This window comes from Zonotrichia leucophrys, chromosome 29 (genome assembly GCF_028769735.1).
Source record: "Zonotrichia leucophrys gambelii isolate GWCS_2022_RI chromosome 29, RI_Zleu_2.0, whole genome shotgun sequence".
NCBI classification, from domain to species: Eukaryota; Metazoa; Chordata; class Aves; order Passeriformes; family Passerellidae; genus Zonotrichia; species Zonotrichia leucophrys.
In genome coordinates, this window is record NC_088198.1 from 1,362,287 (window position 1) to 1,388,274 (window position 25,988).

Below are 25,988 nucleotides of genomic sequence, written 5' to 3' on the forward strand. Positions count from 1 at the left end.
GGAGGGTGAGGCTCCTGCAGGGACACTGATCTGGGGGTCCCTGGTGAGTTTGGGGTGCTTGAAGCTGCTGATCTGGAGGGGTCCCCGCGAGATTTGGGGTGTGCAGGGACATGGGGGACACTGACTCGGGAGGGTCTCTCCAGGCTTTGAGGTGCTCTAGGCCGTGGGGACCTCATTTGGGTGAGCAGGAGGTGCCTGCGGGCTGTGGGGGACTCAGGGACACGGGGACACCGTGCCGAGGGACTCTTTGCCGTGGGGAGGGGGGAGTTGCCGCGCGGCGGAAGGATCGCGGGGCGCGGCGGTACTGCGACCGCGCAGGGGCGCCGGGGGCGCGCGGGGGATGCCGGGAACTGTAGTCCAATGCCGCGAGGGCTGCCGGGAGCTGTAGTCCCGCGCCGTCCCGGTAAACCCCGCGGGCCCGGCAGACATGGCGGCGGAGCGGCGGCGCTGAACGCGGGGCTGCGGTGGTGAGCGGGAACCGGCGGCAGCGAGCCGGGGGCACTGCAGGGAGCGAGCGAGGGGCCTGGGGGCTGCACAGCCGTGGTGCCGCGGCACCGGGCAGAGCCCCGGTACTGGGTACCAGCGGCAGGGCCTGGCGCGCCGTTGCGCCGCGTCCCCCGGGCCTCACGGAGCCTTTCCGGGGTCCCTCAGGGCTCCCTGCATTCACTCCCGGGGGCTCCCTGTGCCCTCTCGGGGTCCCCCTTCCCTCTTCCTTCTCTCCTCGGGGCCTTCCAGCTCTTCCCGCGCTTTGCTGGGGTCCCTCTGTGCCCTTTCGGGGGTCCCCCAGTTCCCTCCCTCACTCCTGAGGGTTCCTTTGCGCTCTCTCTGGGTTCCCCACTCCTTCCTGAGGGTCCCTTTTCTCTCTCCCCCGTCCTGAGGGTCCCTTTTCTCTCTCCATCCTCCTGAGGGTCCCTTTGCGCTCTCCCCGGGTCCCCACTGCCTCCTGAGGGTCCCTTTTCTCTCTCCATCCTCCTGAGGGTTCCTTTTCTCTCTTCCCCCTCCTGAGGGTGTCTTTGTGCTCTCCCCGGGTCCCGCTCTCCCTCCTGAGGGTCCCTTTTCTCTCTCCATCCTCCTGAGGGTCCCTTTTCTCTCTCCCCCTTCCCTCCTGAGGGTCCCTTTTCTCTCTCCATCCTCCTGAGGGTCCCTTTTCTCTCCCCCTTCCCTCCTGAGGGTTCCTTTTCTCTCTCCATCCTCCTGAAGATCCCCTTTCCCTCATCCCGGTGTCCCCCAGCTCTCCCTGCTTCTTTTCGGCGTTTTTCCCTCCCCGGCTCCTTTGACATCTCCCCGTTCCCTCCTGATGCTCTCTCAGCCCTCCCCGCTCCTTCTTGGGGTCCCTGTGAATCTCACACCCCCTCTCTCTCCCTCCCTGCACCCCAATTTCCCTCCCGGTACCCCCCTGACCGTCCCGGTGTTTCGCTCCCCACAGATGGCCGGAGAAGTGGCGGACAAGAAGGATCGGGACGCATCCCCGGTGAAGGAGGAGAGGAAACGTTCCCGCTCTCCGGAACGGGACCGGGAACGGGACCGGGAGCGCAAGGGCTCCCCCCCGGCCAAGGAACGGAAGCGCCACCGATCCCGGGAGCGCCGGAGGAGCCGATCCCGATCCCGGTCCCGCTCCAAGTCCACAGAGAGGTGAGGCAGCTGTGATTTGAGAAGAGCTTTGATGCTTTGTCAGTGGGAAATAAAAAGTTGTGAGGGGAGGAGAAGTGCTGTGAAGGTTTTTTATTGATAATAAGTGTATATTTTTATATCAATAAATATAATTATATAAATTATAAAATTATTATATTAATAAATATATTGCTATTAATATATTTTTCTTTATACTCTTTTAAATGTGTGTAAAAATTGATAAGTATTTATTTGCTTTAAAGAGGGTATAAAGAAAAAATTATTAACAGTATTTATTTATTATAAAGATTTATTAACAGTATTTATTTAATTTAAAGAGAGTGTAAAGAAAAAATTATTAACAGTATTTATTTATTTTAAATTTTAAAATTTTGAACTTGCTCTGCCTTCTTCCTCACCCTGCCCCACAGCAGGATTGAGTGCCCTGGGGATTGGGCAGCACTGAGCCCACCACACTCACTGCTGCATTGGCCAGGAAATCTCAAAATAACCAAATCTCAGATTTATCCCTGTGGTTTGGAAGAGCTTTGATGGCTTTGTCAGTGGGAAATAAAAAGTTGTGAGAGGAGAAGAAATATTGTAAAGATTTTGTTGTGATTCTTAATACTCTTTCTTTTAGTTACTAAATTTTTCTTTATACCCTCTTTAAAAGGATATAAAGAAAAAATGATTAACCGTGTTTATTTATTATAAAGAGGGCATAAAGAAAAATTTATTAGCTGTATTTATTTGTTTTAAAGAGGATATAAAGAGGCTCCTTTTTAAAATTTTGAGTCTGCTCTCCCACAGGGATCGGCGGCACAAGGAGCGGGACCGGGAGCGCAGCAAGAAGGAGCGGGACAGGGACAAGGATGGGCACCGGAGGGACAAGGACCGTAAGCGGTCCAGGTGGGTCCTGTCACTTCTTTGGGGGGTTCCTGCTCTCCCCTAAATCCCCTGGAGGTTTGGGATCCCCCAGGGCTGTGCTTGGTGTCTTATTCCTGGTGCTGTTTCCCTTGGAAGTTTGTCCCCGGGCAGGGGGAAGGACTCCAAGTCTCGGAAGGATCGGGAGGCACGGAAAGCAGAGGAAGAGGAGGAAAATGCCCTGAAAAAGGAGAAGGTGAGGAGGGGGCGGATGGGGCTTGGATGGAAGGGGCTCCAGATCCTTGGGGAGGAGTTCCAGGGGATTCAAGTCCCCAGGAGTGATTCCAAGGGATCCAGGTTGCTGGGGAGTGGTTCCAGGGGATTCAGGACCCCAGGAGTGGTTCCAGGGGATCCAGGTCCCCAGGAGTGATTCCAAGGGAATCCAGGTCCCCAAGAGTTGGTTGCAGGGGGATCCAGGTCCCCAGGAGCGATTCCAAGGGGATTCAGGATCCCAGTAGTGGCTCCAGGGGGATCCAGGTCCCTGGGGACGGGATCCAGGGGATTCAAGTCCCCACAAGTGGTTCCAGGGGCATCTGCATCCCTGGGGTGTGGCTCCAGGTCCCTGGGGAGTGGCTCCAGGGGGGTCCAGGTACCTGGGGAGTGGTTCCAAAGGATTCAGGTCCCCAGGAGTGGCTCCAGGGGGATCCAGATCCCCAGGAGTAGCTCATGGGGGATTCAGGACCCAAGGAGTGGCTCCAAGGGATCTCAGTCTCTGAGGAGTGATTCCAAGGGATCCAGGTCCCCAGGAGTGATTCCAGGGGGATTCAGGACCCCAGGAGGGGCTCCAGAGGGGTCCAGGTCCCTGGGGAGGGGATCCAGGGGATTCAGGTCCCCAGGAGTGCCTCCAGGGGGGATCCAGGTTCCCAAGAATGGCTCCAGGGGGATTGAGGTACCTGGCGAGTGATTCCAAGGGATCCAGGTCCCCAGGAGTGGCTCCAGGACATTCAGGTCCCCAGGAGTGGTGCTGACATCTGACCTCACTTGCAGGCCCAGCCGCTGTCCTTGGAGGAGCTGCTGGCCAAGAAGAAGGCAGAAGAGGAGGCAGAAGCCAAGGTGGGAGAAGGAGCAGGAGCCTCTTCCCTCTGCTGGGGGTGTGGATGTTTGTGGGGACCCCAGGAGGGGACAGGGAGGGCTGAGAAACTTGGGGATGCAGAGGGAGCCCAGAAGGAAGCAGGGAGTGCCAGGGGACACCGGGAGGGATCGTGGGATGGAGCAGGGAGGGCTGGGGGACTTGGGAGGGCACATGGGGGGCCTGGTGGACCCCCAGGAGGGAGCAGAAGGGCCTTGGGAGGGAAGAGGGAAAGATGAGGGGCACAGAGGGGAGGGGACACAGGGAGGGAGCAGAGAGAGCCCTGGCAGGGAGTGGAGAGGTCTCAGGGATCCAGAGAGGGACAGGAGGGAAAGGGGAGGCCTGGGGGCCCCAGGAAGGATCAGAGAAGGCTGAGGGGACCCCCAGCAGCCCAGGGGGTGGCAGGCAGGCCCAATGTGACATTTCCTCTCTCCCATCCCAGCCCAAGTTCCTGTCCAAGGCAGAGAGGGAGGCCGAGGCCCTGCGGCGGCGGCAGCAGGAGGTGGAGGAGCGGCAGCGGCTGCTGGAGGAGGAGAGGAAGAAGAGGAAACAATTCCAGGAGATGGGCAGGAAGATGCTGGGTAAGGACTCATCCCTGGAGCCCCTCACCCAGCCCTGGGGGTGGGTGCTGGCTCTGAGCCCCTTCCCCTGCTCCCCAGAAGACCCCCAGGAGCGCGAGCGCCGGGAGCGCCGCGAGCGCATGGAGCGGGAAACCAACGGCACCGAGGATGAGGAGGGCAGGCAGAAGATCCGGGAGGAGAAGGACAAGAGCAAAGAGCTCCACGCCATCAAGGTGGGGTTGGGGGATGATCCAGGGGGGCTGGGGGGAAGGTGGAGGGGTCCCACTGAGCCTGGGGTCCTGCAGGAGCGGTACCTGGGCGGGGTGAAGAAGCGGCGGCGCACGCGGCACCTCAACGACCGCAAGTTCGTGTTCGAGTGGGATGCATCAGAGGACACCTCCATTGACTACAACCCCCTGTGAGTTCTGGGGTGCCCCGAGGGCTGGGGGTGTCCCTGTGGGGGGCAGGGCCTGCTCCTGATGCTCCCACCCTGCTCCAGGTACAAGGAGAGGCACCAGGTGCAGCTGCTGGGCCGTGGCTTCATCGCCGGCATCGACCTGAAGCAGCAGAAACGAGAGCAGTCGCGCTTCTACGGGGACCTGATGGAGAAGAGGAGGACGCTGGAGGAGAAGGAGCAGGAGGAGTGAGGTTTTGGGGAAGCTGGGAGGGTGCTGAGGGGTGTGTGGGGTCATGGCTGGCTTAGCTTGGTTGGGATGTGGAGCTGGGCTGCAGCAGGTCCTGCAGGTAATTGGCAGGAGGGTTCTAGAGGCACAGGATGAGCCTTATCCACTTTCTCCTTCCCCTTCCTCACTCCCTTTTGTTGTTCCTTTCCTTTCCCTGCCTTCATTCCCTTCCTTCGTCCCCCTCCCTCATCTGTCTGTCCTCATCCCCATTTCTCCTGTCACGTTTCCCTCTCCCATTTCCTTTATTCTCCTTTTCCTATCCTACTTTCCCCATTCCCTTTTCCCTCATCTCCTGTTTCCTATTACTTTCTCCCCATAATGCTTTCCTCTTTCCCCGTTCCCTTTTCTCTATCCCCTTTTCCCTTTCCCCTTTTCCCCATTCCCTTTTCCCCATTCCCTTTTCCCTCTCCCTTTCCTCATCCCCCTTTCCCTATCCCCTTTTCCTCATCCCTTTCCCCCATTCCCTTTTCCCTCTCCCCATCCCTCTCCGTTTCTCCATCCCTTTCCTTATCCCCTTTTCCCCATTCTCCTTTCCCGTTCCCTTTTCCTCATCCCCCTTTCCCCATCCCTCCCCTTTTCCTCATCCCTTTCCCTATCTTCCCCCCCTTTTCCCATCCCCTCCCTTTCCCTTCCCCTTTCCCTCTCCCTTTTCCCATCCCCTTCCTTTCCCCATCCCTCTTCCTTTCCCCATCCTCCCTTTTCCCTTCCATTCCATTCCCTTTTCCCTTCCATTCCCTTTCCCCCTCCCTTTCCCCCTCCTCCTTCTTCCCCCCATTCTCCCTTTCTCCCTCTCCCTTTCCCCATTCCCTTTCCCATCCCTTCCCCATTCCTATCCCCTTTTCCCTCTCATTCCCTTTCCCCATTCCCTTTCCCCTCCCTCATCTCCTTCCCCACCTCCCCTTTCCCACACCCCCTTCCCCCCGCAGCCGCTCACCTCGCAAGAAGCGGGCCAAGCTCGCGTGCCGACCGGCACTGCGCACTTCCCAGAAGAACTGGACAGATCACCGACCAGGGACTGCGCATCTTCCTAGATTACACATCACCACCAAGGGGGGCAAGATCCCAAATCCCATCCGCTCCTGGAAGGATTCCTCCCTGCCCCCCCACATCCTGGAGGTCATTGACAAGTGTGGATACAAGGTGAGGGGGAGCTGGGGAGGGGGGAAAAAGGGGCGGGCAGGGGGGTTTGGAGAGGGGGAACAGGGGAAGTTCTGCTGCCAACCTGCTCCCCCCTGCAGGAGCCCACCCCGATCCAGCGCCAGGCCATCCCCATCGGGCTGCAGAACCGCGACATCATCGGCGTGGCCGAGACCGGCAGCGGCAAAACGGCGGCGTTCCTGATCCCCCTGCTCGTGTGGATCACCACCCTGCCCAAAATCGACCGGTGGGGACAGGGACACTGCCCCTGGGACAGGGGGACTGGCAGGGGGACACTGCCCGTGGGACAGGGGGACACTGCCCCTGGGACAGGGGGACTGGCAGGGTGACACTGCCCATTGCATGGTGGGGAGTGGCAGAGTGGCACTGCCCATGGGACATGGGGACACTGCCCCTGGGACAGGGGGACTGGCAGGGTGACACTGCCTGTGGGACAGGGGGACTGGCAGGGTGACACTGCCCATTGCATGGTGGGGAGTGGCAGAGTGGCACTGCCCATGGGATATGGGGACACTGCCTGTGGGACAGGGAGAGTGGCAGGGTGACACTGCCCTGGGACAGGGGGACTGGCAGGGTGACACTGCCCGTGGGACAGGGGGAGTGGCAGGGTGACACTGCCTGTGGGACAGGGGGACTGGCAGGGGGACACTGCCTGTGGGACAGGGGGAGTGGCAGGGTGGCACTGCCCGTGGGACACAGGGAGTGGCAGGGTGGCACTGCCCATTGCATGGTGGGGAGTGGCAGAGTGGCACTGCCCATGGGACAAGGGGAGTGGCAGGGGGACACTGCACAGGGGTCAGGATAGGATGACACTGTGGAGGTGACAGGATGGGGTGACAGGGTGACACTGTCAGGGGATTGAGGCACGGTTACAGGGTGACATGGTGGATGGCATGGGGTGACACTGGAGGGCACACACATGGCACTGTGAGTGACACAACCATCTCCTGCCATCCTGCAGCATCGAGGAATCAGACCAGGGACCCTACGCCATCATCCTGGCCCCCACCCGTGAGCTGGCCCAGCAGATTGAGGAGGAAACCATCAAATTTGGGAAACCCCTGGGCATCCGCACCGTGGCCGTGATCGGCGGCATCTCCCGCGAGGACCAGGGCTTCCGGCTCCGCATGGGCTGCGAGGTCAGTGCTCAGGGGTCTCTGGTGTTTTGATGACCCCCAGGTGTTGGAAAATCTCTTTTTCCCAGCCCTGAGAGTGAAGAAGAAGCCAGTGTTCCTTGGCTTTCTTTCTCGAGGTTGTTTATTTTTTGTGATCTTGAACATTCTTTCTCCGACCTGCTGAGATCTGTCCAGCACGTTGGTTCATGGCTGGCTTGGCTTGGAAAGACAGGTGGGTGCTAAGGAAGGCAGGAGCTGGCCCTGGAATGGAAAATGTAAACTCCCTCCCCTCTGAATTGTTGTAAATTTGAAATTAAGGACTCTCAGGCAAAAAATATGGGAGCAGGAATAACAGTTTGTCTTGGTTTGGAAAGACAGGTGTGTGCTAAGGAAGGCAGGAGCCCCCTCTGAAATGGAAAATGTAAACCCCCTCCTTCTAAATTACTATAAATTTTAAATTAAGGGGCTCTCAGGCAAAAAATATGGGAGCAGGGAATAACAGTTCTTTAATAGGGAAGAAAATAAAAGGATAAAATAAACAATGCAGTAAACTAGAATAACACTGAGAGTCAGAACCCAACCTGACACCCTGTGGGTCAGGGTGTTGGCAGCAGTCCCATTGGAATTGTGGCTCAGCCCTCCTGCAGTGTCAGGGGTGGTTCTGCTGGAGCAGGGATCTGTAGAGAAGGGTGGAGTCTTCCTCAGAATGGAAGAAGAAGAATGGGGAAGAAGAGGCAGCTGCTGCTCCTCTGGGAAATCCAGTGGAGAAGCCGTGCTGGTATTCCAGAACCTCCAGATTATATCCAGGTAGGAATGTTTGAAATCCCAGACTGTGTCCAGGTAGGAATGTTTGAAATCTCAGATTATATCTGGGTAGGAATGTTTGAAATCTCAGATTATATCCAGGTAGGAATGTTTGAAATCTCAGATTATATCTGGGTAGGAATGTTTGAAATCTCAGATTATATCCAGGTCAGAATGTTTGAAATCTCAGATTATATCCAGGCAGGAATGTTTGAAATCCCAGATTGTATCCAGGTAGGAATGTTTGAAATCTCAGATTGTATCCAGGTAGGAATGTTTGAAATCTCAGATTGTATCCAGGTAGGAATGTTTGAAATCCCAGATTATATCCAGGTAGGAATGTTTGAAATCTCAGATTATATCTGGGTAGGAATGTTTGAAATCTCAGATTGTATCCAGGTAGGAATGTTTGAAATCTCAGATTATATCTGGGTAGGAATGTTGAAATCCAGATTGTATCCGGGTAGGAATGTTTGAAATCCCAGATTATATCTGGGTAGGAATGTTTGAAATCCCAGATTATATCCAGGTAGGAATGTTTGAAATCTCAGATTGTATCCAGGTAGGAATGTTTGAAATCTCAGATTATATCTGGGTAGGAATGTTTGAAATCTCAGATTGTATCTGGGTAGGAATGTTTGAAATCTCAGATTGTATCCAGGTAGGAATGTTTGAAATCCCAGATTATATCCAGGTAGGAATGTTTGAAATCTCAGATTATATCTGGGTAGGAATGTTTGAAATCTCAGATTCTATCCGGGCAGGAATGTTTGAAATCACAGATTATATCCGGTAGGAATGCTTGAAATCTCAGATTATTCCAGGTAGAAATGCTTGAAATCTCAGATTGTATCCGGGTAGGAATGTTTGAAATCCCAGATTATATCCAGGTAGGAATGTTTGAAATCTCAGATTATATCCAGGTAGGAATGTTTGAAATCTCAGATTGTATCCAGGTAGGAATGTTTGAAATCTCAGATTGTATCCAGGTAGGAATGTTTGAAATCTCAGATTATATCCGGGTAGGAATGTTTGAAATCTCAGATTATATCCGGGTAGGAATGTTTGAAATCTCAGATTATATCCGGGTAGGAATGTTTGAAATCTCAGATTATATCCGGGTAGGAATGTTTGAAATCCCAGATTATATCCAGGTAGGAATGTTTGAAATCTCAGATTATATCCAGGTAGGAATGTTTGAAATCTCAGATTATATCCAGGTAGGAATGTTTGGCTCCTCCCCCTGGGCTCACATCTCCCAATGGGATGCTGCAGTTCTTATCAGCCATGCAGTGACATCCAATAGCTGTTATCAGATGTCCCCTCCTGAGGGAGGAGTGATTGTGGAAGAGATAAGGAAAAACTGCCCACTGACAAAAGACAGATGGCAATAGAACACATCTTGCCTTGCAGTCTGGAACAATGGCACACTGAACACCTTGGGGTGGTGTTATCTTTTTATACTAAAACCATTATTTACAATAATTTTCCAATCCTATCACCTGTGTTAGACAGTTTGTCTCTACTCTAAACCAACCCAAAAGTGCCACCATCACAGCAGAAGATGGAGGCCAAGGAGAAGGAGAAGGAGAAAGACTGGACAAGCCTCCATCTTGCCTCCTGAACCCCCATTCTAAAAACCCCAAAATTCAACATTTTCAACCTGTGACAAATTCACTACCATTCTATTCAAACTCTTGTAGTTTGTAACTCCTCACACAAAATTGATAATTGTTTCCATGGGTGCTTGTCTGCCTTTATGATGGGATAATTAATGGAGCTGAATGACAGGAAAATCATCCTAATCCCATCTCCCGCTCCCAGTTTACTTTTCAAAATTGTTTTTTTAAAAAAATAAAATTGTTAAAACCAATTTTTTAACCCGTGGAAAAGACACACAGAGGTGTCTTTGTGGGTTCATTCTGACTTTATGGTGGGATGTTCCTGCTCCATGGGATCACCTTCCTGCCCCACTGGGGTTGTCAAAGACACACAGAGGTGTCTTTGTGGGTTCACTCCTATTTCATTGAGGGATGTTCCTGCTCCATGGTTCCTTGTCAGACACACAGAGGTGTCTTTGTGGGTTCACTCCTATTTCATTGAGGGATGTTCCTTCTCCATGGGATCATGTTCCTTGTCAAAAATGCACAGAGGTGTCTTTGTGGGTTCATTCTGACTTTATTGTGGGATGTTCCTGCTCCATGGGATCATGTTCCTTGTCACAGACACACAGAGGTGTCTTTGTGGGTTCACTCCTATTTCATTGAGGGATGTTCCTGCTCCATGGGATCATGTTCCTTGTCAAGGATGCACAGAGGTGTCTTTGTGGGTTCATTCCTATTTCATTGAGGGATGTTCCTTCTCCATGGGATCATGTTCCTTGTCAAAGATGCACAGAGTTGTGGGTTCATTCCTATTTCATTGTGGGATTTTCCTTCTCCATGGGATCACGTTCCTTGTCAAAGACACACAGAGGTGTCTTTGTGGGTTCACTCCTATTTCACTGAGGGATGTTCCTGCTCCATGGTTCCTTGTCACAGACACACAGAGGTGTCTTTGTGGGTTCATTCTGGCTTTATTGAGGGATGTTCCTTCTCCATGGGATCACGTTCCTTGTGAAAGACACCCAGAGGTGTCTTTGTGGGTTCATTCCTATTTCATTGTGGGATGTTCCTGCTCCATGGGATCATGTTCCCTGTCACAGACACACAGAGGTGTCTTTGTGGGTTCATTCTGACTTTACTGAGGGATGTTCCTTCTCCATGGGATCATGTTCCTTGTCACAGACACACAGAGGTGTCTTTGTGGGTTCATTCTGACTTTATTGTGGGATGTTCCTTCTCCATGGGATCATGTTCCTTGTCAAAGATGCACAGAGGTGTCTTTGTGGGTTCATTCCTATTTCATTGAGGGATGTTCCTTCTCCATGGGATCATGTTCCTTGTCAAAAATGCACAGAGGTGTCTTTGTGGGTTCATTCTGACTTTATTGTGGGATGTTCCTTCTCCATGGGATCATGTTCCTTGTCAAAGATGCACAGAGTTGTGGGTTCATTCCTATTTCATTGAGGGATTTTCCTTCTCCATGGGATCATGTTCCTTGTCAAAGACACACAGAGGTGTCTTTGTGGGTTCACTCCTATTTCATTGAGGGATGTTCCTGCTCCATGGGATCATGTTCCTTGTCAAGGATGCACAGAGGTGTCTTTGTGGGTTCATTCTGACTTTATTATATATCTGACTTCATCCCACATTATTGTGGGATGTTCCTGCTCCATGGGATCACGTTCCTGCCCCACTGGGGTTGTCAAAGATGCACAGAGGTGTCACTGTGGGTTCATTCCTCTTTCATTGAGGGATGTTCCTGCTCCATGGGATCACGTTCCTTGTCAAAGACACACAGAGGTGTCTTTGTGGGTTCACTCCTATTTCATTGAGGGATGTTCCTTCTCCATGGGATCACGTTCCTTGTCAAAGATGCACAGAGTTGTGGGTTCATTCCTATTTCATTGTGGGATGTTCCTTCTCCATGGGATCATGTTCCTTGTCAAAGACACACAGAGGTGTCTTTGTGGGTTCACTCCTATTTCATTGAGGGATGTTCCTTCTCCATGGGATCACGTTCCTTGTCAAAGATGCACAGAGTTGTGGGTTCACTCCTATTTCATTGAGGGATGTTCCTTCTCCATGGGATCACGTTCCTTGTCACAGACACACAGAGGTGTCCGATTCTGAGCCCAGGTCTTCTGAGACCTTGAAGCTCTCTGCTTCTAGGGCAGTCAGAGGAACTTCCTGACAAGTTGAGGGGTCTCAAGGGGGTCATCTCAGCCTTGAGCTGTTGCCACCAACCCTCCTGTGCCCCCAGATTGTCATTGCCACCCCTGGCCGGCTCATTGACGTGCTGGAGAACCGGTACCTGGTGCTGAGCCGCTGCACCTACGTGGTGCTGGACGAGGCCGACCGCATGATCGACATGGGCTTCGAGCCTGACGTGCAGAAGATCCTGGAGCACATGCCTGTCACCAACCAGAAACCCGACACCGACGAGGCCGAGGACCCTGAGAAGATGTTGGCCAACTTTGAGTCCGGGAAGCACAAGTACAGACAGGTGGGTGTGGGTAAAGGGGGTCTAGGAGGGTTCCTGTGGGGTGGGAGGGAGAATTTGGGGTTTTGGGGAAGGGGTTGAGGGGATGGGAGTCACGTTTCTGCTCTGTGGAGGAACGTTCTTGCCTCACAGAGGATGTTCCTGCCCCATGAGGGGTCATTCCTGCCCCACAAAGGGACATTTTTGCCTTGTGGGGGCAGTTCTGCTCCATGAGGGACAATCCTGCCCCACTGGGGTCATTCCTGCTCCATGGGGATGTTCCTGCTCCATAGGAGCACATTCCTGCCCCACTGGGGTCATTCCTCTTCACTGGGAGATGTTCCTGCCCCTCTGGGGTCATTCCTGCTCCATGGGGATGTTCCTGCTCCATATGGGGACATTCCTGCGCCATCAGAGGCATTCCTACCTCACTGCAGGATCATCCTGCTCCATGGGTGATGTTCCTCCTCCATAGGATCACACTCCTGCCCCACTGGGGTCATTCCTGTTTCACTGGGTGATGTTCCTGCTCGATGGGTGATGTTCCTGCTCCATGGGGTTGTTCCTACTTCATTGAGGGATGTTCCTGCTCCTTGAGATGTTCCCTGCCCCACCAGGATCATTCCTTCCTCTCTGGAGATGTTCCCTGCCCCACCAGGATCTTTCCTTCCTCACTGGGGATGTTCCTGCTCCTTAGGAGATGTTCCCTGCCCCACCAGGATCATTCCTTCCTCACTGGGGATGTTCCTGCTCCTTTGGGGATGTTCCCTGCCCCACCAGGATCATTCCTTCCTCACTGGGGATGTTCCTGCTCCTTTGGGGATGTTCCTGCTCCTTGAGGAGATGTTCCCTGCCCCACCAGGATCATTCCTTCCTCACTGGGGATGTTCCTGCTCCTTGGGGGATGTTCCCTGCCCCACCAGGATCATTCCTTCCTCTCTGGGGATGTTCCTGCTCCTTGAGGGGATGTTCCCTGCCCCACCAGGATCATTCCTTCCTCTCTGGGGATGTTCCCTGCCCCACCAGGACCATTCCTTCCTCATGGGAATGTTTCTGCTCCTTAGGAGATGTTCTCTGCCCCACCAGGATTCATTCCTTCCTCTCTGGAGATGTTCTTGCTCCTTGAGGAGACGTTCCCTGCCCCACCAGGATCATTCGTTCCTCTCTGGAGATGTTCCTGCTCCTTGAGGAGATGTTCCTGCTCCTTAGGAGATGTTCCCTGCCCCACCAGGATCATTCCTTCCTCTCTGGGGATGTTCCTGCTCCTTGAGGGGATGTTCTCTGCCCCACCAGGATCATTCCTTCCTCACTGGGGATGTTCCTGCTCCTTGAGGAGATGTTCCCTGCCCCACCAGGATCATTCCTTCCTCTCTGGAGATGTTCCCTGCCCCACCAGGATCATTCCTTCCTCTCTGGGGATGTTCCCTGCCCCATCAGGACCATTCCTTCCTCACTGGGGATGTTCCCTGCCCCACCAGGATCTTTCCTTCCTCTCTGGGGGCACGCTGCCCCCTGACAGGCTGTCCCTGTGCCCTTGCCTTGCAGACTGTCATGTTCACAGCCACCATGCCCCCGGCCGTGGAGCGCCTGGCCCGCAGTTACCTGCGGCGCCCGGCCGTGGTTTACATCGGCTCTGCTGGCAAACCCCACGAGAGGGTGGAGCAGAAGGTGTTCCTCATGTCTGAATCCGAGAAAAGGTGAGCAGCACGGATTTAGGGGTGGCCTGAGCCTTCAGCATCTCTTTGCCCAACTGTCTCCTCCTCCTCCTCCTTCTCTTTGTGCTCTTACAGGAAGAAGCTGTTGGCCATCCTGGAGCAAGGCTTCGACCCGCCCATCATCATCTTCGTCAACCAGAAGAAGGGCTGTGATGTGCTGGCCAAGTCCCTGGAGAAGATGGGGGTGAGGCTGGGCTGGGAAGGGGTCACCCTGAGCCCCGTCCCCTTCATCCCCACCTGGGGATGTGTGGGATTTTTCATCCCTCGGGGTCACCAAACGTGGTGGTGTTCAGAGGGGCCCCAGGATGAGGGAAGAGACAAGGATCTGACTCCATGTTTCAGAAGGCTGATTTATTATTTTATGATATATATTATATTAAAACTATGCTAAAGGAATAGAAGAAATTATTTCATCAGAAAGCTAGCTAAGAATAGAAAAAGAAGGAATGATAACAAAGGTCTGTGTCTCAGACAGAGAGTCCAAGCCAGCTGACTGTGGTTGGCCATTAATTAGAAACAACCACATGAGACCAATCACAGATTCCCCTGTTGCATCCCACAGCAGCAGATAATCAATGTTTGCATTTTGTTCCTGAGGCCTCTCAGCTTCTCAGGAGGAGAAATTCTAAGGAAAGGATTTTTCATCAAATATATCCATGACAGGGGGTCACCCTGAGCCCCGTCCCCTTCATCCCCACGTGGGGATGTGTGGAATTTTTCATCACTTGGGGTCACCAAATGTGGTGGTGTTTGGAGGGGTCTGAACAGCAGCAGATAATCATTGACTGTGATTGGCCATTAATTAGAAACAGCTAACATAGGCCAATCACAGATTCCCCTGTTGCATCCCACAGCAGCAGATAATCAATGTTGACATTTTGTTCCTGAGGCCTCTCAGCTTCTCAGGAGGAGAAATCCCAAGCAAAGGATTTTTCTCAAATACATCTGTGCCCCCATTGACTGCCCTGTTCCCACAGTACAATGCCTGCACCCTGCACGGTGGCAAGGGCCAGGAGCAGAGAGAATTCGCCCTCTCCAACCTCAAGGCTGGAGCCAAGGACATCCTGGTGGCCACGGACGTGGCCGGGCGTGGCATCGACATCCACGACGTCTCCATGGTGGTCAACTACGACATGGCCAAGAACATCGAGGGTGAGGCTTGGGGGGCACTCAGGGGGGCACTGGGGGCTCTGTGCCCATGCTGGGGGGCTTGGTCCTGGTGTTCCCTGCCCTGCAGGGGCTTTGGGGGTTGCTCAGCCCTGGTGCTGCCACACTGAAGAGGCTGTGACGTTGCCCAGCTTTGGTACTGGGTGTGCAGGGGGTGCCAGGCCCTGCTACTGCCCTCACCAAAGGGGGTGCAGAGGTGCCCAGGCCTGGTTCTTGGCATGGAGGGGGTGCCCAGGCCTGGTTCTTGGCATGGAGGGGCTGCCCAGGCCTGGTTCTTGGCATGGAGGGCGTGCCCAGGCCTGGTTCTTGGCATGGAGGGGGTGCCCAGGCCTGGTTCTTGGGATGGAAGGGGTGCCCAGCCCCAGTGCTGAGGTTATGGGGGATGCCCAGCTCCAGTGCTGAGGGTGTGGGGGTGCCAGCCCCAATGCTGTGGGTGTGGGGGATGCCCACCCCAGTGCTGAGAGTGTGGGGGTGCCCAGCCCTGGTGCTGAGGGTGTGGGGGATGCCCAGCCCCAGTGCTGAGGGTGTGGGGGATGCCCAGCCCTGGTGCTGAGGGTGTGGGGGATGCCCAGCCCCAATGCTGAGGGTGTGGGGGATGCCCACTCCTGGTGCTGAGGGTGTGGGGGGTGCCCAGCCCCAGTGCTGAGGGTGTAGGGGATGCCCAGCCCTGGTGCTGAGGGTGTGGGGGGTGCCCAGCCCCAGTGCTGAGGGTGTGGGGGATGCCCAGCCCCAGTGCTGAGGGTGTAGGGGATGCCCAGCTCCAGTGCTGAGGGTGTGGGGGTGCCCACCCCTGGTGCTGAGGGTGTGGGGGATGCCCAGCCCCAATGCTGAGGTTATGGGGGTGCCCAGCCCCAGTGCTGAGGGTGTGGGGGATGCCCAGCCCCAATGCTGAGGTTATGGGGGATGCCCACCCCTGGTGCTGAGGGTGTGGGGGATGCCCAGTGCTGAGGTTATGGGGGATGCCCAGCTCCAATGCTGAGGGTGTGGGGGATGCCCAGCTCCAGTGCTGACGTTATGGGGGGTGCCCAGCCCTGGTGATGAGGGTGTGGGGGGTGCCCACCCTTGGTGCTGAGGGTGTGGGGGGTGCCCACCCCTGGTGCTGAGGGTGTAGGGGATGCCCAGCTCCAATGCTGAGGGTGTGGGCGATGCCCAGCCCCAGTGCTGAGGTTATGGGGGTGCCCAGCCCTGTTTTTGGGATGGAGGGGGTGCCCAGCCCTGGTACTGGGAGTCCAGGGGGTGCCTGGTCCTGGTACTGGGGGGCACTGTAGGTGCCCAGCCTGGGTACTGGTGGTGTGTGGGGTGCCCAGCCCCAGTGCTGCCACACTGAGGGGTCTGTGGGGTGCCCAGCCCTGGCACTGGGAGTGCAGGGCATGCTGCAGGGAGTGCCCAGCCCTGGTGCTGGGAGGGCAGGAGGTGCCTGGCCCTGTTACTGGGGGCACTGTTGGTGCCCAGCATGGGTACTGGTGGTGTGGGTGGTACTTGGCCCTGGTTCTGGCACTTGTGGGGTGCCCATCCCCAGTGCTGCCACACTGAGGGGTCTGTGGGGTGCCCAGCCCGGGCACTGGGAGTGCAGGGAATGCCCAGCCCGGGCACTGGGAGTGCAGGGAATGCCCAGCCCTGGCACTGCCCGCACTTAACCCTTCATTTCCCATCTCCCAGATTACATCCACCGCATCGGGCGGACGGGCCGAGCGGGGAAGAGCGGCGTGGCCATCACCTTCCTCACCAAGGAGGACTCCACGGTGTTCTACGACCTCAAACAGGCCATCCTGGAGAGCCCCGTGTCCTCGTGCCCACCAGAGCTGGCAAACCACCCCGATGCCCAGCACAAGCCTGGCACCATCCTCACCAAGAAGCGGCGGGAGGAAACCATCTTTGCCTGAGGGTCCCTTTGTCACCCGTCTGGGCACAGCAGGGCCAGCAGGGCTGCCAGGACTGCTCTGGCTGTTGTTTTTGCCAGCTCCTTGTGCAACCCCGGGACTGCCCACCAGCAGAGATTGGGGTTGGCATTATCCCAAATTGTCCCCCCTGTTCTCCCAGTCCCCTTCCCAGTTTCCCCACGGATCGGAGGAGCTGCTGGAGGCTGTTTGGGGGCCGGTCCCTCCCTGCTGCCAGGGTGGGGCTGGGTTTTTCTGGCTGTCCTGGGAGCTGTCTGCACCTCATCCTTTGGGTTTTTGGGGTTTCTTTTTTTTTTGTAGCTGAAGCTCCAGGCTGCAGGAATAAACCGGCAGCGGCGTTACCGGTGTCACCTCCTCATCCTCTCCCTTCCCTGGGTGGCATTGCCAGCCCCTGGGTGCCACCTCCCATGGGGACAGAAGCCAGCAGTGCCCTAAAGGAGCATTTGGAGGTGCTCAGAGCCCCCCTCCCCAAATCAGCTTCCCCCACATTCCCCTCCGCAGACACGGACACCAGGCAGCTCTGAGCACTCGTGTGTGTTTCTGAAACCAATTACAGGGAAATCAGTGCTTTCTACAAAAGAAATTATAACAAATCTGTGGCCCCCACCCCATTGCCCCCCCCTTTTCCCACCAATAATGGCCGCGGGGGGGGCTCAGCCCACGCCAGGACCCCCATTGGAGGGCGGTGGGCGCCGTATTTACAGGACTGTGGTGACGTGCGGTGACAGCATGGGGACAATGGGGACAGGGCAGTGGGTGGTGCAAGCGTGGTGGAGCAGCCCCCAGAGCCCGGGCAGCCCCCGTGGGACCCTCCCCGTGCCGGGGGCGGGGCCGGGGTGACCGGGGGCGGGGGGGAATCGGTGCAGAGCGGTGAGAGCCGCTCCTCCCGGGGGTCCCATGCAGGGGTGGGCAGGGGGCAGGCCAGGTCCCGGGGGGGGGGGGGGGGGGGTGAGCAGGCACCTTCCCTTCCTTCCTCGGCTCTGTGCGGGCTGGGGGATGCTGCTACAAGCGCCCCCCCCTCTCCTTACCTCCCCTTTTTATCGGGGGGGGGCACCCACTGTCCGTGGCAGCTGCCCTGCGGAGAATGAGCCGACCTGTGATGGGTGGGGGGGACACTGAGGCACGGCCAAGGCGTGTGTCTGTCCCCAGGCTCCCCAAAACTTCCTCGGGGACTCCCAGGGCATCCTGACCCCCCCAACCTCGCTGTGCTTATGGCTGAAATCACGCCCGGGGTGGGGCCGGGCCAGAGGAAGCTGCCGGTGCTGAGTTCGATTGTCTGAGCACCCCCAGCGCGGGGCTGGGGCGAGGCGGGGAGCGCCCGGGGTTTGGTTCCCAGCCGTGCCCCCCACCCTTATGCCAGCCCTAATAGCTGTCCTTGGCCCAGGGCCGGCTGCGCTGCCAGTTCCTGTCGTGGTTGCGCTCGCCCGCGCGCTCCGGCGTGCCGGGGCCGCTGCCGTGGTGGTGCCGGTGGGGCTGGTACAGGTCGGGGTAGGGGTCCCCGTACTCCTCTTCCTCCTCCAGGTGCCGGGAGCTGCGCTGGGATGTGGCCCCCCAAGGCTGGGGCGAGGTGTCCCCCGCCTCGTCCGATGGCATCAGGCTGTCGTGCTCCAGCGGAGAGTGCTCGCCCCGCTCGCCCAGCAGCTGCTGGCTCTGCGGGCAGGGGGTGCACAGGTGGGGGCTGTGTGTGCCCCCCTGCCCTGGCACCCTGGGCTGGGTCCCCCCCCGACCCTGGCACCCTGGGCTGGGTCCCCATAGGAAGCAGGGAATGGGCTCTGTGCCCCCCCAGGCCCTGGCACCCTGGGCTGTGTGTCCATGGGAAGCAGGGAATGGGCTCTGTGCCCCCCTGCCCTGGCACCCTGGGCTGGGTGTCCATGTGGAACAGAGAGAGGGCTCTGTGTGCCCCCCAACCCTGGCATCCTGTGCTGGGTCCCCATAGGAAGCAGGGAATGGGCTCTGTGCTCCCCACCCGACCCTGGCACCCTGGGCTGGGTCCCCCCTCCTGACCCTGGCACCGTGGGCAGGATCCCCATGGGAAGCAGGGAATGGATTCTGTGCCCCCTCTGCCCTGGCACTCTGGGCTGGGTCCCCATGGGAAGGAGGGAATGGGCTCTGTGGCCCCCAAGGCCCTGGCACCCTGGGCTGGGTCCCCATAGGAAGCACGGAGGGGGCTGTGTGTGCCCCCCTGCCCTGGCACCCTGGGCTGGGTCCCCCCCCCGACCCTGGCACCCTGGGCTGGGTCCCCATCGGAAGCAGGGAATGGGCTCTGTGCCCCCCACCCGACCCTGGCACCCTGGGCTGGGTCCCCCCCCGACCCTGGCACCATGGGCAGGATCCCCATGGGAAGCAGGGAGGGCGCTGCGTGTGCCCCCCAGGCCCTGGCACCCTGTGCTGGGTGTCCATGGGAAGCAGGGAGAGGGCTCTGTGCCCCCACCCGACCCTGGCACCATGGGCAGGATCCCTGTGGGAAGCAGGGAGGGGGCTCGGTGCCCCCCAGGCCCTGGCACCCTGTGCTGGCTGTCCATGTGGAACAGAGGAGGGCTCTGTGTGCCCCCCACCCGACCCTGGCACCCTGGGCTGGGTCGTCCCCCCCCGACCCTGGCACCGTGGGCAGGATCCCCGTGGGAAGGAGGGAATGGGCTCTGTGCCCCCCCCAGGCCCTGGCACCGTGGGCTGGGTGTCCATAGGAAGCAGGGAGGGGGCTCTGTGCCCTCTGCCCTGGCACTCTGTGCTGGGTGTCCATGGGAAGCAGGGAGGGGGCTGTGTGTGCCCCCCAGGCCCTGGCACCCTGTGCTGGGTGTCCATGTGGAACAGAGAGAGGGCTCTGTGTGCCCCCCACCCCATCTTTGGAGCCCTGTGCCAACTGCCCGTAGGGAGCAGTGTGGGGGGGGCTGTGTGCCCCCAGTTCCAGTGGGGAGCAGGGAGGGGGGCATGGGGACAGTGTGGGGGCTCTGTGTCCCCCCAGCTGCCAGGGCGGTGCCATGGCGTTACCTGCAGGCCTGGCAGGCCGGTGGGCGAGGGCACAGCGTGGGGGGCGTGTGGTGGGTGATGCGTGGCACGCCAATAAACCTCCAGGTACTCAGCCAGGTGCTCACAGGCGTCCTCCAGCTGGTTCTCATCCAGGATCACATCAAAGAGCTCCTGGGGGGGCGGTGAGAGGGCTCAGGGAGGGTTTGGGGGTCCCCCCTGGCATCCCCAGGGTTGGGGGACAGTGGCTCACCGGGGGGCACTGCACCAGCTTGTCGGCTGCCATCATCTGCACGTTCAGGTGCTTCACCTGCGACTTCCCCCTGGACTTGATGAGCCTCTGCAGGACCTGGGGAGGGGACAGGGGGGTGACAGCACCGCGGGGGGGCAGCCAGGACCCCCCCAGAGCCGTGGTGCCCCCTCACCTTGGGGGAGGACACCTTGACGTAGACGATGATGGGTGCCAGGGAGGTCTTGGCCAGCTGGGCTGGGTGGTTGATGGTGTCAGCGTCCAGCACCACCAGCTGCAGGGACTTGGCCAGCTCGAAGATTCGCTCGATCTCGCTCTGCACCTCGGCTGGGGGGACACGGGGGGGGCGTGTGAGGCTGGGCTGGCCCTGGGAGGGGGTCCCTGCACCCCAAAGGGGGAGCCTGAACCCTCACCGATGCTGGAGCGGGTGGTGGAGCGCTCCAGGATGGCCTGCTTGCCCAGGTTGTTGAGGATGGAGCGCTTGGCCAGGGACAGGTCGGCTGTGATGTGGGTGATGGAGATCCTGAGGGGACACAGGGACACCGTGGGCACCTGGGGGGGGCCCGCAGGCCGGGCGAGGAGGGGGTTCAGGGCGGGGTGATGCTCTCACCTGCCATCGAATCTGTGCTTGAGGAAGTCGAAGAGCGCTTTCTGCATCATGTCGGTGACCTGCCGAGGGGCCGCCAGCGCGGTGAGCCGCGGCAGATGGCACCGGCGGGGAGGTGGCAGCCGCTCAGCACCGTGCCACCACCCCGGGCCGCGCCATCTGCCCTCTGCCGGCACACCGTGGCCAGGGAGGGGACAAGGGACACAGGCCACCACCCCGCATCCCCCCATCCGTACCTCATATCCCTTCAGCGAGGGCCCCACCAGCACCACGGGCCGCATGGAGGGGACCACGTCGTAGGGTGGGATGTGCTGCGTCTGCAGGGGGACACGGGCGGGTGTCAGTGCCCTGCGTCCCCACCCCCAGCCCGGGAGGGGGCATCGAGCCCATTCACAGCACCCCAGAGCCCTCCCAGCCCCACGGGCAGGGAAAAGAGGGGGGGTCTCTGCTCACAGCCACAGCCCCCTCCCCACCTGGGACTCACCTGCTTCTGCTTCTGCTTGGCTTGGGGAGAGAAGAGACAGAGGTTGGTGACAGTAAAGTGGGGACCCCCTCAGGACCCCCGCGATTCCCCTGGGCCGAGATTTGCCCTTACCTAAGGAGGGGGGAGGCGATCGCCGGCTCCCGCTGTCGCCGAGGCCCGAGGCATTGCCAGCTCTCCTGGGGAACGAGGCGGTGTGAGCGGGTGTTGGGGGTCCCAGAGCGGGGCCGGGGGTCCCGTCCCTACCTGGCTTTCTGCTCCTGCTTCAGCCTCATGGCTTCCAGGCGCTGGGGGCTGGGGATGAAGGCGATGTCCCCCCCCTCCTTCACTAGGCGCCCGATCCACCAATCATTGCTGTATTTCTGGGCGAGGACAGGGCAGAGGTGAGGGCAGGGGAGGTGCCTGGCGCCGAGCAGACCCCTCTGCACCCCAGCTGACCTCCTTGATGTGCAGGAAATCTTTGGCTTCGAAGTTGATGGCGGCTCCCTGCACCGGGCACTCCTCATCCAGCGCCCCGCAGTAGCTGACATTGGTGCGCACAGCGAAGGCGACCGGCTTGTGCTGGGGGATTTTGGGGGGGATCAGCACCCCTGGGCCCCGGCGGCAGCCCCGAGCCGTGCCCTGGGCGTCTCCCCATCCGTACCTTGGCCCTCTCGAGCTGCTGCTGAGCCTGGCTCTCCACCTCGCGCCGGGCGCCCTCACGGTCCTCTTCCAGGGACACGTCGGAGTCCAGGGAAGGGCGGCTGGTGTAGGAGTCCGCCGAGCCCTGGGGGAGCGGGGTCAGTGCCGGGGGGCTGCCAGGGGACCCCCACAACGAGGGACCAACCTCGGCAGGGGACCCTGCCGCCCCCCTCCAGCGCTGGCATCACCTCTGTGTCAGGTGGCATCACCCAGCACAGCTGCCCTGGGGTGAAGCCCCCATGTGCTGGGGGGGTCGCAGGGGAGACCCCCGCAGGTTCAGGGATGGGGAGAGGCCCCTTGTCAGGCTGAGATGTGAATCTTACCCCTGTCCCCTCCCAAACCGCCACCCTGGGGTGCTCAGCCCAGCACCCCCGGCTCCCCCTCCCCGCCGCTCCGGTATTTACCCACCGCCCGCTGCGCCGGGAACAGGCGCAGAAGCTGCGGTGAAATATTTATAGGTCCCTGAATGTGGCTGAGCCCCCCCCGAGGCCCCCGGGCCCTGCCGAGCTGAGCTCAGCGCCCCCCCCCCCCCCCTTAACCTGCACATCCCACCCCGCTCACACCGGGGGGAGCCCGGACCCCCCCTGCACCTCCCCCCCCCGGGCAAAATGGATCCCATCAGAGCCCCCCCCAACATGGCCTCCCCAGCACGGCCCCCCCAGCATCGTCACCGCGCCCCGAGCATCCCCCACCCACCCCCAGCATGCCCAGGGTGGCTCCGCAGCGTTCCGGGGCTGCCCCCCCAGCGCGACCCCCCCGTTATCCCCAGGGAATCCCCCGGTACAGCATCCCCAGCCCCCCCCTCACGCACGCCCCCCCCCCCCTCCAACGCAGCCCCCCCGGCCGTGGGGATCGGGGTTCTCTCCCCGCCCAGTCCCGGTCCCGGTGGTTGGGGGGGGACGGGAGCGATGGCGGCGGCGAGGAACAAAGGGCCGGGGGGCGGCACAGCCCCCCCCGCACCGGGCATGAGCCCCGCACCGGGCACGGCCCCCCCCCCGCGAGGCGCAGCCCCCTCGTGCGCCATCACCACCCCGGGGGGCGCAGAGCTCCCCCCCGGACCCACCGCGACCCCCCGCGCACGCTCCCCCCGGTACCGGAGCCGGTACCGGAGCCGGTACCTCGTTGAGCAGGAAGGTAGCGCTGGAGTCAGAAAACGACATAGACGGGGCGAGCCGAGCCGAGCCCCCCCCGCCCGCCCCGCTCCACCGGCACCGGCTCCGGTTCCGGCTGCGGCTCGGGCTCCGGCTGGCCCTGCCCGCTCCGCCGCCGCCGCCCCTCCCCGCCCCTCCCCGCCCCCGCCTCCCACCGCCCCCCCGGGGCTCACGGAGCCGCCCCCGCCGCTCAGCCCGGTGGGGGGAGTGGGTGGGTGGGTGCTGTTGGGGGTCGCCGTTCCCCCTTCCCGGTGCTGGCGGGAGGTTCCAGCCCCTCTCCGGTGGGGACAGCGAGGGGGGCTGCGCTGGCAACCGGGAGACCGGAGCGGTCCCGGTGAGGTGCACCCGGACCGGTCACCGGAGCAGCTCCCGGTGCCCCGGGAGGGGGGGGATAGTTTGCTAAGAGAGCTCCGGGTGAGAGCAGAGTCCCGGGGCAGCGGCGGAGGGGCTGTGCAGCCTGCTCGGGGTTCCGGGGCGGCGGCGGGGGGGTCCCGGTGGGTACCTCCATGCTCCGGTGCAGCGGCTCCGGTCCTGCCCCGAGCCGGCAGCAGCCCCGTCTGCAGGGCGAGCCCTGCGGCGGGGCCGGAGCCGCTCCCGCCCCCCCCGCCGCGCCCCCCCCCCCCCTCCCGCCCCCGTGAGGGGGGCAGCCACGGGTCCCGGGGGACCGGGCCGGCCCGCCCCGTTACCGAGCGGCGGGACCGGCCCGGGACAGCTCCCGGCCGGCCCGGGGATATGGGGGATACAGCGCTCGGCGGGGTGGGGGCTTCGGCCAGCGGCGGCACCGCCCGCGGACACCGGCGCCGGGCACCAGAATGGAGAACCGGCCCCGGTACCGGGCACATGGCGGGGCCCAGCCGGGCCCTCTCCGAGGTGCTGAAGGGGCCGCGCCGGGCGCTGGGCCGGGTCGCGGGGTCCCCGGGGGTACCGGGAGTACCGGAACAGCGGGCGCTGCCCCACCAGGGACTCGGGATGCTCCGGCCGCTCTGCGCCCCCGGGGCCGCCCCGACCGGAACCCCCCGCCCTCCGCGGAGCCTCCCCGGTACCCGCTCACCGCCGGCGGCCGGGGAGGGGGCGCAGCTCGGGGCCGGAGGACACCGAAGCACCGGCGGAGGGGCGGCGGGGAGCTCCGTGCCTCTCCCGGGCAGCGCGGGGAGCCGGCCCGGTGCCGCCGGTTGAGGGAGCGGCAGGGGAGCCCCGCGGCCGCTTCTCCAGCCCCGCCTGGCCCGGTCCCCTTCCGCTGCCTCAGTTTCCCGGGGCCGCCCCCCGCGCCGCAGTGCCGGTGCCCGCCGCCGGCCCGGCCCTGACGCAGCACTCGCTATTTTTAGCCGCGGGGAGCGGCTGTTGCGATGCTACCGGTGCCCGGTGCCGGCGCCCAGCCCCGGTCCCGGGGGAGCGGCGGGGCGGAGGCGGCCCCCGAGCTCCCTCCAGTGCGGAGGTTGGGGTGGGAGACGCTCGGCCGCTCCCCGCTCCCCACCCCGGCTCCGCGCGTTAATGCGGAGCCGCAGCAGCGGCGGACCCGGGGCTGCCGAGGCTGCCCCGCCCCGGTGCCGGTGCCGGTCTCGGTGCCCGTGTAGGTACCGGTGCCGGCCCGCTCACCTGCCTGCGGAGGATGCTGGAGGTGGTGTCGGACGAGGTGCTGCCGTCCGAGCGCTTGAAGCGGCTCTTGCGCTTCGGGAGCCTCCGGGGGCTCTGCGGCGAGAGCGGGCGGTGAGCACCGGGCTGCTCCGGGCGGCTCGGCCCCGCCGCGGAGCCATCACCGGCGGCCCCCGGCTCTGCGGGCGGAACCGAACCGGGCCGCACGGGGCCCGCCACGGCCGGGAAGGCTCCGGTGCGCTCACCTGGAAGGAGCCGGAAGCGTCAGGCTGCGCCGGGGCGGACATCCCCGGCGGCGCCCACCGGAGGAGCCGCGGGGATCCCGGCGGGGCAGCCCCACACCGGACCGCGGCGCTCGGCGGGGAAGGGCCGCGCCGCCGCCGCCACCGCCGCGCTCCGCATCACACGGGGCCGCCGGGGCGTCCCGGCCGTCCCCGCCCCCGCCCGCCCGCCCCCGCGCCCATCCCCGCGGCGGCCGCTCCGCGCCCCCGCAGCTGGGCAGCCACCGGGAGGCACCGGCAGCGGAGCCTGCCCACAACCCGCAGTGCTGCGGGCGCCGGCGGCGCCGTACCGGGCAACGGGAGCCCCCCGGGGGCCGCCGCAGCCCTGCCCACGCGTGTGCGGGGATGCGGGAGCCCCTCCGCCCGCATCCCACCGGGACGGCTCCCGCTGTCACCGTGCCCGTTCCACGGTTCTGTCTGCCGCCCCCACACCGGGGCATCCCCCCCGCTATGGGGTTACGCCCCCGGGGACTCCCGCGTGGGGCGGGCGGGGCCGTGGGGGGCTCGCAGCCCACGGGGGTTGGCCGGTCCCGGTGCTGCGGCATCTGGAGGGGCTGAACGGGACCGCGGGTGCACCGGGAGCCCCACGGAGCCCCGCACCCCCTCCCGCGCGTCGGGACTTCCGCGTGGGGCCGCAGGGACACGGCCCCGCCGGCGGCTCCTAATTAATGATTAATCAGCGCTCCCCGGGGCCCGGCGCCGCCGCCGCTGCGGGGGAGGGAAGGGAAGGGAAGGGAAGGGGAAAGGGAAGGGAAGGGAAGGGAAGGGAAGGGAAGGGGAAGGGAAGGGGAAGGGGGGATACGGGAGGTGCTGCCATGGGGGTGGGGGCAGGGCCGGTGCCACGGACACGAGTGGGGTACCGGGGATGGGGGGCCCCGTGCCAGGGTGGGCTTGAGGATGTGAGGAAATGGGGGGGGGGGCTGCAAGGAGGGTGTGTGTGCAAATAAGGGGGCTATGAGTGTGTAAGGGGTGTGTCAGGGTGTGTGCAAACAAGAGGGGCTGTGAGTGTGTAAAGAGGTGTGTCAGGGTGTGTGTGCAAACAAGGGGGGCTGTGAGTGTGTAAAGAGTGGGTCAGGGTGAGGGTGCGTGTAAGAGGGGCTGTGAGTGTGTAAAGGGGCTATAACGGGGGGCGTGCAAGGGCTGTGTGTGTGAAGGTGGGGCGGTGTGTGTAAGGGCTGTGTATGTGTAAAGGT

General features: G+C 61.0%; 2 protein-coding genes across 3 annotated transcripts; one reads left to right on the forward strand and one right to left on the reverse strand.

Moving 5' to 3' along the window:
* Positions 1-345: 345 nt before the first annotated feature.
* On the forward strand, positions 346-17,128 carry DDX23 (DEAD-box helicase 23). Its single transcript, XM_064734878.1, is given in 18 exon segments — positions 346-467; positions 1,427-1,632; positions 2,422-2,520; positions 2,635-2,731; positions 3,523-3,588; positions 4,047-4,185; positions 4,264-4,397; positions 4,470-4,582; positions 4,664-4,812; positions 5,774-5,881; positions 5,884-5,987; positions 6,086-6,231; positions 6,967-7,144; positions 11,789-12,031; positions 13,553-13,704; positions 13,798-13,906; positions 14,700-14,874; positions 16,549-17,128. Coding segments are annotated over 17 exon segments (2,442 nt in total). The 5' UTR covers positions 346-467; the 3' UTR covers positions 16,773-17,128.
* Positions 17,129-17,306: 178 nt separating this feature from the next.
* Positions 17,307-24,921, reverse strand: CACNB3 (calcium voltage-gated channel auxiliary subunit beta 3). Of its 2 annotated transcripts, XM_064734879.1 has the most exons (14): positions 24,760-24,921; positions 24,518-24,610; positions 21,733-21,855; positions 21,528-21,650; positions 21,336-21,451; positions 21,204-21,268; positions 21,093-21,112; positions 20,845-20,925; positions 20,612-20,670; positions 20,415-20,524; positions 20,177-20,328; positions 20,005-20,100; positions 19,776-19,925; positions 17,307-18,437 (listed from the first exon to the last, which is right to left on the reverse strand). In XM_064734879.1, the coding sequence occupies exons 1-14, from the start codon at positions 24,799-24,801 to the stop codon at positions 18,150-18,152; spliced, it is 1,518 nt and encodes a 505-aa protein (XP_064590949.1). In that variant the 5' UTR covers positions 24,802-24,921; the 3' UTR covers positions 17,307-18,149. The 2 variants fall into 2 exon arrangements, with proteins under 2 accessions (XP_064590949.1, XP_064590950.1); XM_064734880.1 differs by lacking the exons at positions 24,518-24,610; positions 24,760-24,921 and adding an exon at positions 22,889-23,040.
* Between the last annotated feature and the right edge of the window lie 1,067 nt (positions 24,922-25,988).

What these genes read in the sequence shown, in the direction of transcription:
- CACNB3 (XM_064734879.1), bottom strand. Translation starts at nt 24,801, where the DNA reads ATGTCCGCCCCGGCGCAGCCTGACGCTTCCGGCTCCTTCCAG. An exon ending in CACCACCCGCTCCAGCATCG is followed by an intron (nt 20,329 to 20,414) that starts GTGAGGGTTCAG and finishes GTGTCCCCCCAG; the next exon opens with CCGAGGTGCAGAGCGAGATC. An exon ending in CCGGCCTGCCAGGCCTGCAG is followed by an intron (nt 18,438 to 19,775) that starts GTAACGCCATGG and finishes CCCTGCCCGCAG; the next exon opens with AGCCAGCAGCTGCTGGGCGA.